Source organism: Passer domesticus, chromosome 8 (assembly GCF_036417665.1).
Source record: "Passer domesticus isolate bPasDom1 chromosome 8, bPasDom1.hap1, whole genome shotgun sequence".
In the NCBI taxonomy this organism is placed as follows: Eukaryota; Metazoa; Chordata; class Aves; order Passeriformes; family Passeridae; genus Passer; species Passer domesticus.
Genome location: NC_087481.1, coordinates 42,626,619 through 42,647,693, shown reverse-complemented (window position 1 = coordinate 42,647,693; position 21,075 = coordinate 42,626,619). Strand labels below are relative to the sequence as shown.

The following is a 21,075-nucleotide window of genomic DNA, read 5'->3' as shown; positions in this document are numbered from 1 at the left end:
TCTGTGCCTTGAAGATTTTTTTTAATTGTACTGCACTTCATATTCCTGTGACTCAGTGCTTGAAAGTATTTTTCATGCATTTAAGATTGTTTTCACGTTCCTCAAAAAATTAAGAACAGTTATTCCAGAAGTACTTGTTCAAAGATGGAGAAGAATTATTCTGCCTTTAACGTCTGGAGTTGGGCATGTCAGGTAGAAGGGCTTGTTCATCCAAGTGTGGATGATGGAATTACAGCTTCCAGATAAGGTCACTTAGCATGAAATTCAATAACCACTAAACAGAAAGTTTATTTAAACAGCTTATTGCAGGTCAGATCTAGAAGGAAATACAGAACTGATCCTGACAGTAAGATAAATGCGGTTTTGGCTTCTCTCTGTGCATCTCCTTGGCAGAAAAGGAATTCCTGTAAAGAAATGAAGAGTGGAGCTGGTATCTGGCAGAAGCTTCACATTCTCCTGATAGAGTGATGAATGATGAGGCAATTGAGAGGGTTCACCATCTGGCAGACATTTGCATAGTTTGAGACATCTAATACACAATTATGTTTAGATAAGTATTCTAGAAATTAGAAAAAAGACTCTAACTTGACAGGACATATAAATACTGTAGTTCTTTGAGATTTTTTTGTTGTTGAAACACAGATGCTGGGGGTAAATCTGAAGCTCTGAATGATGCTCTATGCCAAATAAAATGTTGTTATAACTTGCTTCCAACTGTTCAAATAGGATTTGTGCACATCTTGAGTGATTCTTAAGAGTCTAGCTATTTCCTCCTTACTGTTTGCCCATAGTCCCCTAGGGAGAAGTGAGGTTTAGAAAATGGTGATGACATGTTGGTGCCCTGTTATTGTGATAGTATCTCCTGCTTGTTTCTGACATAAAACACGGTAATGAAAAACTAATCATGTGCATGATACAGCATAAATTAAACAGGATTTAATAAATGTGGTTTCTTATTCTGTTTAAGGAATTGGTCTGGAACAAACTATAGCTTATCTACTAAAAAACAAAGGTCGTGATTCTTTTTTAATTGTAAATTGATAGTTCTAATATACAAAACATTTTCCTCATAAATCAGTTTTCTCCTTAAGAGCTTGAACTGGGATTATAGTTGTCAAGCGTAGTTGTTGGGGTGATGTGACAAAGGTGATCAGTATTTTTATATCCACTTACTATGCCAAATTATTTTCTGTAATTTCCCAAGAATCTCTCACTAACTGATTGCTTATGCCTTAGATACTGTGTAAATAATAGTACTTTGAAATAATTAATAAAATCACTTGGTTGTTGGTGGGTGTTTTGTATGCTGAAATGTCTTTTGCTTAGGATGGATAGTTACCTTGCCTACATAGCATGTAGGATGAATGTTGATGAAATAGTTGTAAATGTCCCAGTGTGGCCAGGGTAGAGGAGAGGATTGTCAGGGTTCTTGCACTTCCCTCTAGCTGTTTTGAATGACTATCTGTCTCAGTCCAATAGCAGTTAGCCCATGGAAACCACAGTATGTGTTTAGTAATGTCATGTATCTGTTTCAGTCCCCCTTATTCTCTGCACTCATAATCCTGGCCCTACCAGGCATTCACTGAATTTCCTGTGCAGCTCCCATGGCATCATACATACAGAATTGCATTTGGCATCACTGACAGCACCCAGCTTCTCTAAACATCCCCATCTTCACCTTGACACCCATCCCTTGCCCCACATGCAGTTGCTACTTGTTCCCGCAGTCCAAACAGCATCCTCAAATATTTATATGGGCATCTTTTCCTTTGACAGCCAGCTTAACCACATTGTGTGATGGTTCTGGTCCTTCATATGCCTTTTCGAAGACTAAATAATACTTAATTCAACATGCTATATTTTGTTTTCACTGAAGCAGAATTCTGGCTGACTTCAGATTTGGTAATGAGTTAGATGTTAGATGAGTTAGATTAGATGTTTTACCTAGACTGTTGTAGACTTCAGGTCCAGGTATCTGGGGATTAAGAAATCATTAAATGTTGTTATTAATTGTTATTAATACTAATTAGAACCAGCTTGTACTTGAAGTCTTAAAGTGTATGCAGTCACTGTAAATGAAAAAAAAAGTAAACAAATTACTTTTGTGTCACATGTTTTCAGACTTAATACATTCTGAGAATGCGTGTGTTGAATGGTTGCCAGGTTGTTTATTTTAATTACTCATTTGTCTTTGTTGGCTGACCTCTGCATCCACAATGATTCACTAACGCTGGATCTAATTTCTTATATTTTTACTTTACTGATAGAAGGAGCACATTACATTTCTGACATAACTTAGGCCTTGTAAAATGAACCAGTGTCATTATTAATGGATTTCATCAGCTAATATATTTGCTTTAGAAAATGCCAGCATGTATTGAATACAGTGCAGGCTTTGCTGTCTACTTCATGTGCTTTTATGTTCAGATATAACTGTAAACTAAGTCAGTGTGGATGTACAACGGGAAGAGTATGCTTTTCAATAATTTCAGATTTTTTACATGCAAGTGCATCTATATGTTTGTTTGAGGATTTTATTTGAAGATCTAGGCTTTGGCCACCCATATGCAGACAGGCAAGTAAGGGAAGCCGCAGCGAGTGATAATTCTGCAATTCTACAGTAAGATACAAAATACAGTTTTATTGGTTGAGCTTGTGAGTTTTTTACTTGGTAGCATTTCTAACACTGTGTTAACACACTTCGTAGCATGTGTAATGAATTCCATCAGTTTCAGGAATTTGCTGTGCACACTGAATTGAAATCGGTTGATTGCAGTGGAAAGCAGACACTGAGAAGAGTATAACTGAGGACACATGAAACCCCTGTCATCTGTTCAGCAGAGCCACAACTTCAGATATTTTTGCAGTTGTCCGTAGATCAGAGGCTCTGCCATCGTGGTATTTACTTGCTATCTCATGAGGTTTTGCATCATACACTAGACATACCAGACTCAGAGAAATTTCAGGGTGCATTTAGACATCCTAGCAAACATGATCTAAACTGCAGCTTCTACTGAGATGTGTGGTCCTACCAGGCATTCCTAATATTTTCTTTTCATGAAATACAGTGATCATGTGGCTACAGAGTGAGTCTCTTTGGATGAAAAAATAATTGTTTGACTTGTCAATCAGGTGAATCAATTTAACTCTGTGGATTCATGATCTCCAAATGAATGAGGTGGAGGGACTGGGGACAGAAAGAGAAGAGTGAGGAGAGGAGTAGATCTACCAGTTTTGGTGGCAGCTACCTGCTAGACTGACAGCTTAAACATCAAATTATGTTTGCAAATTGCAGAAATGTGTAAACCACATTAGGAAGCATTTTCTTCCTTTCCCCATGCTGCTCATTTTCTCCCTTGTGCTATAGTAGCACATTAGTACAACCATACTACGAATTAGATTAGGAAAATATTTTAGTGTGAAGTAACTTGAGTAAAAAGATTCTTGAGATGGATCACATTTGCATTGCAGTCACATTGCGGTGATCACAAGAAGAGGGAACAGCTGGACATGCATTGGGAGCCTCTTATGCAGACATTATTCTTGATGAATTGGATTTCAAACAGGCACAAATAGAGAAGAGAAATACTGGTAGAGGGAATGGAGAGATGTATGGCCTCAGCAGCTGAGGAGAGAGGTGACCCACACAACCAGAGTTGAGGGAAATTTGAGGTAATTTCTAGAGAAAAGAAAAAGGTCTGGGAGAAGCTGTTTTGGGAGGTGAAAGAGAGAGATGGGAAAATTATGGACTGGGAAGGAGTCCTAGTCTCTGAATGGGCTTTTTGGATAGTCAGGCATGTAAATGGGCTTCTGGTTTTAGTAAATTTCTTCTTACAGAAGCAAATCAGTGATGTGATTATTTTTCTTTTTTAAAGTTCCTTCATAAAAAAAAAAAAGTAATTTAACATACATGGTCAATTCCATGATCTTAAAATCATTGTGAGATGCTAAAGTTGCATAATAATGTTGTCTTTTTGCACAGTAGAGTGATATTTTGTTAGAGTTTCATTTAGCAACAGGTGTAATAAGAGATATAATACTTGCAGTGACAATCCAATCCATTAATTCTTGATTTAGGAATAATACAGGGAATTCATTTATGTATATATCATGGTGGCAGGAAAGATAAATCAGTAGGTTAAGACATTTTGATAGATCACAGAATTCCTTGAAAAATCAGTGCTGAAGACAACTACTAATAGGCATGTCTTATACCTTTTACAAAGAATTATTGTTACTTGATATAGCAAGGAAAAAACTAAAGAGATCAAGAAAAAAATCAGCTGATTCTCTTTCCTAAATCTTTCTCCTTTGCATCATCATATGTAGGTTTGGACTGAAAGGCCAGCGGTTGCCAGAAAAAATAAGATGGGCTCTATCAAGTGTGTAGTGTCAAAAAGTTATGTAAGCTGTCATCTGTGTATTTGAAGAGGAAGGACAGGGAAGAGGGATAGGAAATGGTAGAATACAAAAATTGCTGAAGTGCTTTCCTTTGTATGCATGTTGGTGGTAGTGTGTTTTTTACTCTTTTTAAAATGAAATAGATGAGGTTGAAGAAAGTGGATCAAAATCAATTTCAGGGTACAATTTAAAGGCAGAGCACTACCAAATAATGTAGACTTTAAAAATTGCATGAGTGTTGCCTTTTCATTGCATGTGCTCTGCAGCTGAGCAGTTGCAGTAAGCCATAGGGTGCTCTGTGAGCTGTGTTGGTGTCATGACTGTTTGAAGACCCAGGCTCACTACTCCATTGAGCTACTGCTGTCTCCTTCTATACAACTTTTGTATGAACTGGGGCTGTTATTTTCCTTTCTGCTGCTAAATCTCTCTAGTACAGGATCTGAGTTTGCCACCTGGACTCTGATCTGGCATGCATGTGTGCTTCGTAATGGGTGGAGAATGTAAAACTTGTGGCTCTTTGTTCTCTCTGTCACTTTCCTTTGTGACCCTCCCTGTTGTTAAACCAGTGAAATTGAAATCTTGATTGAAGTATGAAGTTGCATTTTTTCCATGTACTTGTGGTAGTTTTTGTATGAAGAAATAGTGCTGTTCGAGGCTTAGCAAGCTTTTAAGCCACAGATTGGTAGCAAAATGTAACTTCTCTTAATTTTTTTCCCCCTTTTTTTTTTTTTTTTTTTTGTGACCCTCTGGCTACCCTAGCAAAAATGATACATTTTGTTACACTTTTGATTTCATTTGGTGGGAAAATGGGATGTCAAATATCCCGTGAACTAATGAGTGTGTTTACCTTTTGATTTGTGCCAGACTGCTTTTGGATGAAGGTTTGTAATCAATATAAAATGAAAGCTGACTATCTAAAATGGATTAAAATGAAATTGTTAATCATAATTACTTGAGAAGAGTATCAAAATAGATTTTACACTCCAGACTCATTGAGCTTTCCTGCTTTTTATGCCTCCCATAATTTCTAATTCTGTCCACTATGGATGATTTTAATTATTATGTGTAGCTGAAACAATGATTTCATAATTTACCTTAGTTTTCTGCTATTTTTTTGTTGGGTTTTTTTTCTTGTTTCTATTGAATTTTTTGCTTGTTTCTTTCTACTAGACTGTTCTAGTAAATGTAGGCCTTAATATAACTGCCTACATTTTTCATATTTTTAATTATACATATTATGTTTTTCAGTGGTAAATGTGATAAACTGAAGTGTAAGCGCATTTGTTTAATTTATCATGATTTATGTAGGCGTGTCTCTTTTAGTCTTCTGTTTCCTTTGTTGAGCTGTCTGTAAGCTCATATTTTCTGATTCCAGGATTTATTTCTACTATGCTGCTTGCAGGAAGGTAGCTGAGAATTTGACAATGTTGAAAGGCAGGTTAACTTTTAGCTTAAGGTGTACAAGTAAAGGAGTCAGAAGACTATTTATGTTTCAGTTTTACTGTAATCTGTGTTCATGCTTTTTCAGTTGTAAACTTGTGGCAACAATTTTATGTTTTCTTTATGATTTCATGGTAACAGCATACAGTTTAAGGAAAGCAAAAAACACATAACACCAAAACAATTGTAGTTGTAGTTCTGAACAGGAAAATAATTATTTTAAAAGACAGTGTAGATTTAAAATTTGGTGTATTCCTCAAAATGTTTTATCCTAGCTATGAGTCAGAAAAAGTATGGAAAATACATTTTCTTTTTTTCCTTTTTATTTATGTGTTCAATTTAATTGTTATAGCTTCAGAATAATTAATTTCTGCAGTCATGTGGCTTTCCACAGTGATGTGGAGAAAGCTATTTAAATAAGTAAAACATGACAGTGATGTTCCAAAATTCTTCTGTGAAATTTTAAGACAGATTTAAATGTGTATTTTGGAATTCTCTAGGTCTCAATACAATTAAATGGCATTCTTGTGTTTGTAGTTGTGATGGTGGATTTTGTGCCATGGATGCTGTTCAATATATCTATATATGTCTTTTCTTTACAGAAAAACAGCTCTGTGGATGCCCTGTGGGGAGATGCATCTGTGACACGGAGTATGTGATTGGTCATCTACAATCTGAGGCAACAGCGTGTGGGCTATATTGACAGAAGAATTAATTGTGGAGACAGTCCAGCTGAATGGCCACATCATAATAAGGAACTGGTTTAAAAATGTTAGTGTCTCATGCCAGTAATCCAAGTTTGGGAAAGCCTAGCGGCCCAACAGTAAAAACAATTAATTTTTTGTAAACGTCGGTGCAAAAAGACTAAGCAGTCAATATATATTTTACCATGTGTTCTCTGATTCTTTAGCACTGAATCCTTCATTACACTGAAATCATGGTATGAGGATTGGTGGGGAAGGTTCCCCCCCCATCCCCAGCACACATCCAGAAACTAGAGACTGTGTCAAGATGACCTCTGAGGAGATGACAGCGTCTGTTCTCCTCTCTGTGGTACAGGGTAAAGTGATAGCTGCCCAGTCAGCTGGAGATGAAAATACTGAAAATGCTTTGGACACCAGTGTTATAAGACATACAGCCAGTTCGGGAAGGCAAACCACACACAATCTGTCTTACTTACACAGACTTGAAGAAGAAAGTCTTCAGGGCTCAGTGCCCAAAATATTCCCTCTGGCCAAAGAACAGCTGGCTAACGACAAGAGTAATGAAAACTTCTGGGAGAGGAACAGCTCCATCTCTGATTCAGTGGAATTTCTTAACATTAACTGTAACATTGTACAGAAAAACTACAAGAGCAAGATCTCCTGCAGCCAGTTGTATCAGTCTTGTGCTCCTTTAGCAGGGGAGGAGGCGTGCCTGGAAACTGGAATTCCCGTTTCGCTGGAAAGAGCCATGCTTGCTGAAATTCAGTTGAAAATGAATGGACCTTCATTAAGAAGCCAGACAGCAGTAAATAAGAATGACAGCAGTGATCCTGATAAAGTGGCCTTTTTTCACTTGCATTGTGCTAGTGACAGGAATATATCAAAGGCTTTGTGTGGTTTACACAAGAGCTTCCTTTTGGATGGCTGCTTGCAGCCCGTGAGTGATGGTGATGGGAACACCACTGGCTCCCCAGCCTGCACTTGCAGCATAATGCAGTTGACAAGTAATTGTGAGAATAAAAATGGACAGCAGTTGTATGAAGATGCTTTAAGGGATAAGTACTTGTGTCTGGAAAGAGCACCACGAAAGGTTAAAGTGACGTGCTCAGGTCACAACTTCTGTGGAAATAACTTTACTGGAAGAATGCCCTCAAAGCCCTTTCTGAGCCATTTTGAGGACTGCAATGATAACTGTGAAGAAGAGCTGGAGGAGGATTTTTTTAGAAACAAAAAGGAACGTTCTACACTATTAATAAGACGTTTTTGTAAAAATGATAAAGAGGTTAAAAAATCAGTTTATACTGGAACAAGAGCAATTTTTAGGACTTTACCATCAGGGCATATAGGAATTGTTGCTTGGAATTATGTTGAGCAAAGGAGGAACAACAGTGGCATGAAGCTTTCTAGGATTACAACAGAACAGCTAACTATAATTCAGTCCCTAATAAAATGGAAATTTAATTCCTGTCCTGAGAAGTCTTTATGGTACGAGGTAAGCATTTAATAGTGTTTTTTTGGTTTCTTTTTGTTTCCTTGTTTGTTTTAATAACGTGATGACCCTTCCATTAAAAAAGTGGCTTCAATAGTAAATACTTAGTAACACTGAATGGGATATTTCATTTACCCACATTGAACAACCTTATGCTGAACACTGCTTTTTAGAAAAATATATTGCCATCCTCTAAAATTCTTTTGGTTTAAAATAGACATGTGGTAAATATGTCTATATCTATATGTGTATAAAATTTATATGTATATATGTATATACATATGAATCAGTATAAAATGTATATAGGCAAATAATTATATCTAGATTTATGTATAAGTTTATTTCTTGATAAATATTCTTTGCATATAAAAATATAACACACCTATATACAGGATAAAAAGATATATGACTTTTATAGATATTTCTATTTTAAACAGAAAAGGTATGTAATATACATTTATATTTTTCTATATGTAGTAGGTGTATAATTATATATTATGGTTCTACACATTTGAATATATAGCATATATGCATGTATATTTGATGGATATATTAATAATATAGTTGTTCTGTAAATATAATAATAGCATTATATATGAGAGTATTAGATTACAGTGAAAAATTTGTTGTTCAGGAAAAGAAAGCATATTTCCCCAAGTTAAAGGTATTTCTATTTCTATTATACCTATTTTACAATAATAAAACAAGTAATACTTGAATAATGTACATTTATGTGCTGATACTGCCCTGGTTTGTGTTCTCTTAACTTATGTAACACAAAGAAACCTGAGTTTAGAATGAAATAATGAAATATTGTAGAAATTACGTAGCACATTCTTAATATTTTAAGATTTTAGGCACATTCTTAATTCTTTTAAATAGTAAAAGATTTTCTGTGCTGATAGAAGTTAAATAGTTGTTGATGTAATTTATAAAAGATTTTGACCACTGATTACTGAACTTAGCAAAAAAAGGAGCTGTAGTTTTTCTCTGTTAAAATGTATGGCTAAGCTCTAGAAAGGGGAAAATAATCATGGTAAAGGAGTGTGTTGTCATATAAGCTATGCTTATAAATTGGTCCTGAATAAATAGAAATATCTTCTTGAAGAAATTTCTAGCAGTTATTGCTCAGTCTTCAACAACTTTCAGTAGGACTGAAATGGAGGAAAATTTACTTACATAGATTAATCTATCATTTACATTAATGTAAAATCACAGAATCCTATGGTAAAATTGATCAAACAAATATGAGATGTTGTCAGTGACAAGGAAAGAGAGGACTCCGACTCCATGACAGTTGTGCCCTCTTGTAATATCCTCATGTCCTTCTAGAAATTAGTATTTTTCCATTTAAATAGTTAATTGAAGAGTTCTATAAAGGTGTGTCTGTCAGGTTTTTTACCAGGTTGCAGAGCTTTGTGGTGCTGTTGATTACTGTGAAATTCACCACACTGGTCAGTGGAAGTACAGACTTGCTGGGACAGCAGGTGCACTGGAGAGTGCGTGATCACCGTCCCAGGAGGCAGGGAATAGAATTCTGTGGGTTTACTTAGCATGGTGTATGTGTGGTACATTTAAGTGCCATCATAAGTTTTAGGGAGAAGAGATGGGACAGTGTTTAGTAGCTGAGATAGCTGAAGGATGTGTTTATATTTCTTCACTGGGCATTTCCAATTTGACGTGAGTTCCTTGGCTTTTATCATGCTTGCCTGTTTAACTGCTTCCCACCACCACTGTATAATACAGAATGTACAGCATTTTTTGGGGTGGGAGAGCTTTAATTTGAAGATGTTTTTGTAGTGTATATGTATGAACTCAGAAACAAAAGTAATAATTGTTCAATGAATAATTTTTTTAATAGAAAATGTTCTGCCTACAAGTCAGCAAGATATAAACAGGCACTGTAAAGCACTTTGCAGAATTACAATGCACAGAATGTTTTCCTCAGTTTTCTGACCATGACATGGTCAGAAAAAGCTTAAAACTACATGTTTCTAAGTCTTTATTCATCCAGATGGATGCTAAAACTGTTTTTCTTCTTATCAACCTCTGTATATAATCTCTTTATGTATAACATGCATCAAATTATCTTAGCATTGTTTTCTTGTTATTTTAGTGTCAAATACTGTGTCTGCAATAATATTTGTATGTGTTTATGGCTTATATTATTAGCATTATAGATGGACTTACACAAACAGAAATTAACTTAATGGATGTGAGAAATATATGGACCTATTGAACATATGCACTGGGTTAAAATAATTTAATGAATGATGGGCATTTGTAGGAATCTTCCTTGCTAATAATTAAAGGAAGAAGGAAAAAAGTAGTAAATGAATGTGGTAATTTGTTCTTCTTTCCCCTTATCTCACCCTTTGAGCATGCATTCTGTTTGGAACAGCTAAGTGAACAGTAGTTCTGTTCTTCAAGAGGAAAAAAAAGTTGGAGAAATTAAGTTTTCATAGCAGTACTGGTGTAACATGGAACAATAGAGACCTTTATATTTTAAAGTAGGAAAATGTGGGTCTCATTTGTGCATATCCCTTACATAAAAATTCTAGCTCTAATGAAGGAAAGGCACTGAACTGTCATTTTGTTCAATGATTTTTTTCTTTTTTCTTCCTCTTCATAGGGAGGTGCGACTAAGGATTTGCACTGTATAGAAAATACATGATGTTACATTTTTCTTCATGTAGCATATTATTACTGTTGATAGGTATTTCATATGCAGATTTAGACTCTTCTGGATTTAATGTATGTGTTGTATGAAGAGAGAAAATCTTTATCTTGAATATTTTTTCTAATTTTTCACTTAGTTTTTGTGGTTAAATACAGTGCAGCATTTACCCTTATCAGATGAGTGTGTGTAACGTGGCTGCTATATCTGTTCAGGAGACATCTGCTTGTCTGTGTTGGAACAGTGCAAGCCCCTCACATTAGTACATATTAAAGGAGTCACAAGTGCAAAGAGTTTGCCATAAAACAGATCATGAGAGTCCAGGCTCTGGTGTTGGCTTTGCTTGAACAGGTATCCAGGGCTTGGGTTCAGCTCATCTGCACCGTGTTAGCAATCTGACTAATTCCCAGAGTCAGAGTTTCTGGGATCTGTGAGATGTAATGTTCACAGAGCTGAAATACACTTTGCTTCTTGCTGACATGATGGTGGTTTTGCCGTGGTGGTAAAGTGACAAAAGTAAACCTGTCCACCATTGACCAAGATAAGAAATCTGGGCAGCTCACTAGACTTTCACAGAGTGATTCTCTCAAGCTATGTAAGTGACCTCAAGATCTGCAGATGGCAGCTGCAACAACATAGTTGCAGTGCATAATAGCTAAATTCTTTAGTTAAGCTTATTTTGTAGGCGTCAGTACTATCTTTGCTGTGTCATTACATTCCTGGTGCCAGTAGTTTGAGCTTTAAGGAGCAAGAACTCTGCTGCCTTGCTCAACTCTGCTGAGGCAGAAGTTAGCACTCTAATATACCTGACATTCTTCATAGTTGCTAAGGCACTACTAAAATTCCAAATACTAATTAGGCAGCAATTAAAGAAAATATTAATTGCTCAATAGCTGTTCCCATGGAGAACAGTGATTCCATAATAGATTTATCTTGTGGGAGTTTTTCATAACACGTGTAATGATTTGGTATAGTAATTCAGCATTTGTTAGCATCAGGTTTTTGGGTTTTTTCTCTGTAGTGTCCATGGTGTTTTTATGCCTCCTGTGTTGAATGTAATGCAAGTATTTGTGATATGCATGGCTAATGTAAGAAGTTGTGTGTTAAGATTTCTTTATTTCCATAAAGTTGACTATAAACAGGTGGTGATGTCTGTTAACAAAAAGTTAAGGAGAGACAACAGATTTGGAGGTAAAAAATTTTAATTTTTTGTGGAAATTTTATTAAAATTTATATTTTAAAATTTTTATTCATGTAGAATCTGAAATATTCATCTTGGATAATATTTTTTAAAAAATAGAGCTAGGCACAAGTTGTTTTCTGTTTAAGAGACAGTATTTTAATTGTTTTGTTGTTTATAATTGATTTTTAACTCTTAATAGATTCTTAACTACAGTAAACATTTTGTAATTAATATAAATATTGATTTTAATTTTGAACCTGTGCAGAGATCTCAGTTCCCTCCCTCTGCTGTCCTCCTCCCTTGCAGAGCTATATCAGCAATTCTAGTTAGTGCATGCTTTTGTGGCATTTCTGAAAATACAGATAGATTGAGTATTTCACTATCAGTCATGGAAGTAATGTCTGCTTAGGCTATTTCAACAACAGTTGCCTTAACCAAATGCAGGAGCTCATTACTTCAAATGCTAAGACATGGACAAAGGAAGGGTTAGTAATGCTGTGTGTGTGTGTGTAAGAACATTTTTTGGTTGTTTTTCTCAGGTGTTGAGTTGATTGTAACCTTTAATTGTAAATATTTTGTCAGAATAAAGAGTGTAACCCTTTTTTATATCTAGTAGTATCTTGGAAGATACACTTTTCCAATGTATTCAAAACGTAATTTATATAAGGAAGAGGCCCATGTTGATTCTTAAGAAGTGAAAGAAAAAGTTGAATGCATCTGATTACCCTCTGTGTATGAATAAGCAGCATGAGAGTCCCTTTTTATGTGCTGTGTTTCAGTCACATGACTGATGTGATTTATTAGACAGAAAATTTGTGGAGTGTCCACATCAAATCACCTGGACACAAGTCTTACTAGTAAAGTTATTCTGCTAAACTTTGTGAGATTCACAACTCGCAAGATAGCCTAAAAAATTTATATTATTACTGACTTTCACTTCTGGGTTGTTTTTAATTATTTCTGTAAGAATTTCAGGTCTGGGTTTGCTGTCATACCATCTTTCTGTCAGAATTATGGGCTTTGCCCACAGGTTTTTTTTACTTTTTGCTGCATATTTTAAAAAATGGGATTCTTTAAACAGACTTCTACTCTCTTCCCTCACTTTTCCCTGCATACCTGAAATGTAACATTGCTCTTCAGGCTAACATTTATGCTGTACTTGTACTTGTATTTAATAAAAAAAGGCTACTTTGTGATTCTGTGGTGTGGACTACAGGCGGATTTGAGATTTTTCGGCTTTCCATTTTGAATTAAAATTTCTAGTCTAGCATGCTGAAAGGAATTTACAGGAAATAATGACATAAAGCAAACAATCTGCAAGTGGTTGGAGTATTTCTCCACTCTAACAATAATTTTTTTATCTGACTGTGCATAAGTATTTTGCCTGTTAAAATGCCATTGTGCTTTTTGGACATAAAGGTTTATTTACTTATGGTAAAGTAAGTTGGTAGGTAAGGACAAGCAGGTTTTTATTCTACCTGGACCCAGTATTTCTTGTTTCTTTGTTTGAAGAAAAAAGTTAATGAGCAGAATTGACTATTTGGAAAAAAATCGGGGAAGCAGGAGAAGAGCCAAATAGGCATGAAATTATGTTTTCCCTTCAGTAAGTACTGTAAAAATAAATTGAACTTTTTAAAATGAAGCTCTATACTTGTATTTGCTTTGGGTTGAGTTACTCCAGCTTTAAAGGCTAGATTTAAAACCAGAAAATTTACCGTCTGTCTGTAGAAGTCATTTTACTACCATAATGTGATAGGGTTTGAGCTAAATTGCTTAATATTTTGTATTATTTTACAGTTGCCTTATACCTTTAACAGCATTGGGCCAAATTATGAACAATAAGTTTTAGCTGTGACCACACTTAGGTATTTAGAGCCAATAGTGTGGGAGTCTTGGCAAGAGCATTATATTATGCTTTCAGTTTTTCCACATTTTCTGACTTTCCTTCTAGTGACTGTTCATTAACTGTAAAGAAGCATGAAGGTCTGGTTTAGAAAATCTCCCTGCAGCACATTAAAGGGTTCATTTTAGAGTGTTAGAGTTGGACACTTTTCTAAATTCTTTCACAGTTGAAACGAAGTTATCTCCATTACCTGTATGAACTGTTGAAAAGCTGGGTTGTTTACTCTGGTGTAAGTTAATAAAAACTGTGCCATATAAACACGACTCTGTTGGTGAGTGAATAACTAAAATCTGAATTTATGAGATTTCATATACATTTTAATTTATCTTGCTTTTCCACAGTCTTTCAGAATCTTTAAGTTTTTTTTTTTTTTTCCTAAAATGAAATAAGCTTGGCTTGACAGTAATTGGTAGGCATATACCTTACCAGTATGATATTTCAAGAACAACTTAGAAGAAAAATGTCTACTGGAAAATTTTACTTGACATAGTATCTAAGACATCCTCCATGAGATATGAGGCTATTTGGTTCTTCTGTGTGTGAAAAGTGAGTACAGTTATGAGCCCTCTGGTCACGAAATTTTCTTGGAAATATGGACTAGTGGCAACCTAAAAGTCAAAATAACAATTGAACATAACACAGCCATTAAGCACTGTCCAAGTGTGTCCACTTGGCTGGACTGTGGAGTGACAGGGGCCTCGAGGGTGCTCCCACAGCAGGCACAGCTGATGACACCAGGGCAGCACTGGAACCAGGGTGGCTCAGGGTAGTGTGACAGCACGCGGCTTTCACCAGGAATGCCACAAGTAGGGCAGTGCTGGAAACAAACATTTAGCCCGGGCATTTTGTGGCCACATTTTCTTTTTTTTTTTTTTTTTTTTTTTTTTTTTTTTTTTTTTTTAAATTTTTGTTGTCCTGATAATTTCACTAGACAATGATGCAGTTAGGCACTATCATTTCCCTGTAAACACGCATATCAGACAGTGCTCCTATTGTCCTGCAAATCATGTGAAAGTAAAAATTTGTTCAATATTTTCAACTGAAAACAGATACATTAATTTTTGAACTGAGATTGAAGACATGCTTTTAGTATAGAAAATACTGAAAGATGGAGACTGACAGAGAAGGTTGCTGTGGTAGCACAGAAGTATGAAAAAGCAATGAAGAGGTTTATTTTTGTCTTGAAATCAGCACCTGCATTTGATACAGGACTCTGAATATTCTAATGAACTCTCATGAAGGTAGGGTTTTTTTTCCTCTTAGCTTTTCCCGTAACTGTAATGCCTGTTGAATGTTGCTACCATTTGGACTTTAAATCCACAGTAAAATAATGTAATCTTCTTTTAAGGTGATTAAAAGTGATTGTTATGTACTGGTTATTTTCATGCTAGTCTCTCAACACTGTAAATATTGTTTTCGAGCAATCAGAATGGATACAGACCTTCATTAGTAAATAGTGGGCAAAACAAAGGATGTATTATTAGCTGCTCTAGTTTCATGTTGCAGCAGCCATAGTTCTTAGAGTGTTTAGGAATTCCCTTCAAGTATTAGAGAACGGGTGAAATCCTGGTCATACTGTAATCTGTTTAAAATCTCCTATTGGGATAATGTTACGTGGAGAGAGAAAAAGAAGCATGGGCAGAATGAAGCTATTGGGTTCATGTGAACCATAGTTTTATGTCAAATGTTTTAAGAGACAGACGTGTGCCAAGATGACGGACAAGCTTAGATTAAACACTTTAAAAAATACAGTTCTATACTAAAAATATTCCTTATATAAATATGTGTAATGCATTGTAATATAACTCAGGTGGGATCATTAACTTAATAAATAAAAGTTCCCTCAGTCCTCATCAGTTGCTTATGCTGTTTTTTACTGTTCATGTTATCACAGTGCTTGGAAGCCCTGCTTCTGGACTCGAATCTGTGTCCTAGCTGCTTTACAAACAAGTGATGATCTCATCTGTTCTCTAGACTTAGAGGCAGTCAGTTGGTAGTGAGCTCACTCCGAGTTTGAAGATAAACTTCTCCCAAACACTCTCCATATGCTGTGGCTAGATTTCCTTTTATCCTCAGCAGAATCAGTAGCTGTGTGCTGTACTGTAGTCTGCAGAAGAGTCATATCCTCTAAGTTTCCAGTGAAGGGGAAGGGATGGAAACCCACCTTCAAATTTACCTACCTTAATTAATATTAATATTAGGGAATTTTAGTGTTAAGAGCATAAGAGCAAAGAAAAAACCAAGTTTTTAATAAAAATGTATATAACCAATCAACTATTAACTACTTCTAGGCTGAATAAAAGTCTGAATGATAATTCTGAATGGTTTGTCTTTCAGCAAAAACATAAGAATGTGTCTGAGGCCTGGAGAATTTTTGTAGATATCATTTTCTGTTGGATCAAGAAAAATGCTCCAGAGAGCAAACTGTCCTCAGTCTCCTGTTTTAAATTAGGAGTTTATCTTGAGTAACTTTGCAGACTTAGAGCATCCTGCAGCATGCTTGAGGCCATGATAGTTCTGACCCTTGCATATGTGAGATTTTTTTACTTTATATAAGCACATTGCTGTTGTCATGGGAGCTGTAACATTGGACTTCCTGTCTGTTGTTTGCAATCTTGGGATTGCACTGGTGGCTTGTGTATTTCAATATATGTATTTTCAAGGGAAAACATGTTATTTCATGAGCATTCAGAATATTTCCCTTTTAGGAAAGTAACTTGTATTCTGGGTTACCTATGTGTCCTTTTGAAACTTACCTTACTTAAAATACAGTCACGGGAACTACGAGAGTGCAATACCTTTGCTATGTGACCATTTCATTGAGATGTAGTGATTTGCTGTCAGCATATAGGAATTTTTGGTCTATTCACACCAAGTCACTCAAAAGGGTTGGGGCTGCAGAGGTTATCTATAAGCATGAATTATAACATGGACCATATTTAACAGCAGTGTATTAATTTTTTTTATTTTCTGTAAGTACAGAAATTGAGGGGTTTTGTTTCTTTTTTTTATTTTTCTTAACCAACAGATTGTGGATGGACATTTATTATAGTTTTGAATGCATTTGAGCAACAAAGTTATATCTTTATCGGGCATTTGTGAATCATTGCATATGTAATTTAGCTTGCACAGTGATTCTTTGCCATTGGTCTGTAAAAACTGCAAATCCAGCCTTTGTAAATGATGATCACTTTTGAGTAATATTTTTTCTAGTTTTGAATAAATTTCTCATCACACGTTGGTTTTGACCAGCTGTTTCCTGTTTTTCCTCCTGGTGGTTCAGCTGCTGAGAAGATAAATGCATCAATGGTTTGTTTCAGAATTAAATTACCTTTATAAAATGAAGGAAGAGTACAACAAATATGTTGGACACGATTACAAGTATGAAGTTATGCTGAAATTCAAGAGATTAAGTACTGTTTGCTATACTTAGGTGTTTCATATATTGCAGGCTTTTGCTACACCAGGAACTCACTTGATATAGAAGAATTAATCCAGCATCGGAAACACCAGGGTGAAGCTTTGTGTAGGGAATTTGGGTGTGCATGATGGAATTTTTCAAGCAGTTCCAAGTTTTTGTGTTTGCAGAGGATATTTTGATTTATCTGGTATATGATCTACACAATTACCAGACCATTACATCATATTTGTCCTGTTCTGCCACCCCCCAGGTTTTGGACTGCTTTGGATAGATAATAGGTTCATTTTTGTAAACATACAAATAACTCTGGAATTTTAAAACTGATTTTGATATATATTTACAGAATAAAGCAGGGCTGGTGTATCAGGGAAGACAGGGAATAGTTAATATACTACCTGCCTATTAGAATTAGCTTGTTCAGTCCACTTTGTTTCTGTTTTATTCATGGTGAGCTGACTTCATATCCACATAGAGAGCAGCTGTGTTTTGTCCTTGCTTCAGACTTCTTTCTTCAAGACCTTTAAATGACTTAGTTACTAACCCACAAGGTGTTTGTGTAGATAATTATGAAAATATTGCTCCCTGTCATCAGATTTGAAGTAATCTCTGTGTAGGATTGTGGAAGGATCACCTGTTGTCCCAGGTTTTTTTTGTTCTAGAGTAGCAGGCTGTTCTGTGGCATCCAGCTGCACCTGTCCCTTGTGCTGTTTTAGTCCTCCCCAGAAAGCTGAGTAGTCAGATTTTATTTAGTCTGCACACTCTGGCATGATAAAAAAGCACACAGAGACAGTTGGTAGCATGTCTTCTCCCATGGGTCAGTCCCCTGGATTGAGGGCTTTAAATATTCTTTACTGTTAGGTCACTGAGCTTCTTATCAGTGAGTAGCAGAGGAAGAGTTGGGTCTGTAGTGAAGGTCCCAGCTCCAGAACCTCAGGGCATGCATTTGCTCCCTTGGACAGAGCACCTCAACTATTTTATTTACCCATTTGTAGGCCTTATTCCATTCCCATTTTAAGGCTCTGCAGTCTTCTACACATGCCAGCCGTAACAGTATTTACCTCAGGATATAGTCCAGCTTTTGCCATTTGAAAAAGTTTCACCGCTGCAGTTTGCACTCTCTTCATTTCTCTATGGCCTTTTCAGGCTTCTCCTCCGCAGATTCCTTTTGGTGGCTGACTCAAAGATCTGCTCTCTCTTTCAAGGCTTCCTGACCTTGGAAGTCTCTGTGGGAATCCTCATTAAATTCAGTGATAGCAAGGGGGAAGCATTTTCTCTCTCCCTTGAAACTTCTAGTTGTTTATAACTCCTCGTAACTAACTTTGCTGTTTTTACATCAAGCCTATCAAATAGTTTTCTGATCTTGTCTTCTAGTGCCATTCTTGAGCTTACATTCAGCATGCTTACTGTTCCCTACACTGGTGGTCTTGATGGAGTCTCCTTATTCTTCATTTTCTTTATAGAGGGAAAATTTTCCAATATATTTTTCTTTAGTTCTCTATCTCTCTGTTAGGTAGAACTTTTTTGAAATATTCACAATCTACATTCATCCAAATCTAGTACTTAAGGCTGAAACACCTTCTTTGTGAAGTTGCAGGATCTTAATGGGCATTCCTAGTTATCTAAGTCCAGCTTTGTGGAGCTCAGATTCCTGTGGCATCTCTCCCAATTTTAGCTATTATATTTCTGTTCAAAATTTTATTTTGTCCTCTTTTTTCTGTATTCTTTTTAAGAGATTTTTTTTAAAATGTGAAGGTTAGTAAACAGCATTCAAACTTTACATTGGGTGATTGATATGCAAGTGGTTGTACTATTACACTTTAAGACTGCAATTTCCTTTCCTAAAGAGCTGGTATTTTTGGCCAAAGTTAAAACAAACTATGATAGAGCATAGTATGTTTGTAAGGGGTTTTTTTCTACTGTACTCATCAGGAAATAATAAGTATTTGCTAATGAATATTTATATTAGGCATTGATGACCAGATTCCTCTAATCCTTGCTGAATTTAAATTCCACCGGTCTGCAAAAAACCACAAGGAAAACAACAGCCAAGATGAAAGCAGATTCACAGGACATACCCATGTGGTTGTGACTCAGTGGGTCTGAGAACAAAAACTTAAAAACCCCTTTTTTCATTAAGTAAAAGACATGGAAATTGATTTAACATTAGTGGGCGAACTTGCTAATGGGATATGAAAGGTAGTTAACTGAAAGAACTAATGAAAAGGAGCCAGTGTTCTATGAAAAACTTGGAAGGAAAATAAAAGAGATAGTTGACAAAGCATCCTTTCAGTTTTGGGACTTGAAGAATTAGAGAGCAAAAACCTAACCAGAACTAAGAGATTTGCTGGTTTTCTGTGGAACTAAGACCTATATAAATCAGTGCTAATGCTGTCGTGATAGTTATGTACAGAGTTTGTAGTTTCAACTGGAAATATAAAGAAAATTAATAGAATTTGGAGAGACATCAGTACTCATCATTTGATTTTTAAATCATTGTGAATTGAGACACTTTGGCAAGGCTTGATGTGACAAGGCCAAGCATGTATGGCGAGGCTCAGTAGGTGGGCAATTTTACTACCTTCTTGGGTTTTTAATTAGATGATATTTTATAGGGGTTTTTTCTCAACAACATTTCTGCTATGGAAAATATTTGATAAACTGACCTGCTTTTTAAAAAATTGTTGTTAGTTTAAAAAAGGCAGATTTTCAAGAAGAGTTAGAGTCTCAAGTTTGATAAAAGTTAGTTTCAAGTTCTTACCTGCTCAGCAAATGAAATTAAATAATGGAATAGAAAGACATGTAATTTTAGAAAGCTTAGAATAACAAGTTTCTTAGAAGACTAAGATGAGGCATATCAAAATATTTAACACTGCTGCTGCTAGTTTGAGTCTCTGCTTTCCAGAGACTTGCAGACTTCCACCTTTCTCCCAGAGACAAGGAGCAGAGCTCCCAACTTTCCTTGCTCATATATTACCATTGCTACAGTACCAGCAGTACTTGTGCACATACAAGAAGTTGTTTTTGGTTGCTTAGCTGGCATTTGTGTGTCATTAATAGTATGTGCACCACAGCTTGGAAACCCATGACTGAGTCCATGACTTTGTTGGATCAAATTTTGAAGTTTTTGACTGAGATGACATTATTTGCTTTATGTTCTGTTGATAATTACTACGTCAGGCCCCATAAAGACAGTCTAGACCATAAGTTGTTTTTATGTTTGGAGAACAGCCTGTTAGCATCCCTTATCTCTTAGGCTTGTCCTGAATCACATCTTAGAGCTTCTCTTTGTGCCTGCATCAGTTCTAGCTGCTTGGGAGGGAGTTCCACAGCTGTACCAGGGACCTGGAGCAGCTGCTGGTGAGCAGGGGCTCGATAGCATAGCATGTCTGCAGGACTGTAAAACAAGTTTCATGGTTTACAGATATTTTTTATAAAAACCTTGCCATGTTGTTAGGCCAAGATGTTAAGATACTGAAGTCTTGAATACCCATTAAGACTGGGGAAAAAACTTCTTAATGACTAGTCAAGATTACCATTGTAGGATAACAAAGCGTTTGGGACATGTTTTTCAAGAATAGATTATTTATTATTTTATATATAGTGTGGAAAACCATACTGTATTTTCTTCTAGATATTTGCCTCATTGTGGTTTTTTTTTTTTTTCATTAAGAAACATTCATAAAATTGATTAAGGATTGACAAAATGTTAACTGGAAATTTGAAACTGCACTGTTTTTGAAAGACAGCAGTGCTGCCACTGAGCATTCTACAGTTTTAATTTTTGTACTTTTCTAATTTTTAACTTCTTTATACTAGCAAGCACTATAGGCAAGTCACTGGTACCAGTTTTTTTCTCT

General features: G+C 35.8%; 1 protein-coding gene across 5 annotated transcripts in view; it reads left to right on the top strand.

Moving 5' to 3' along the window:
• The window catches only part of PLCE1 (phospholipase C epsilon 1), a 138,655-nt gene that overhangs the window by 16,223 nt on the left and 101,357 nt on the right, over window positions 1-21,075 (top strand). For 4 of the 5 annotated variants that reach the window (XM_064430854.1, XM_064430853.1, XM_064430852.1 and 1 more), the window contains exon 2: window positions 6,444-8,037. In XM_064430854.1, the coding sequence (XP_064286924.1) occupies window positions 6,784-8,037 (1,254 nt within the window). In that variant the 5' untranslated portion in view covers window positions 6,444-6,783. Of the gene's footprint in view, window positions 1-6,443; window positions 8,038-21,075 lie in introns of those variants that run through there. The other variant, XM_064430856.1, reaches the window with a different exon arrangement.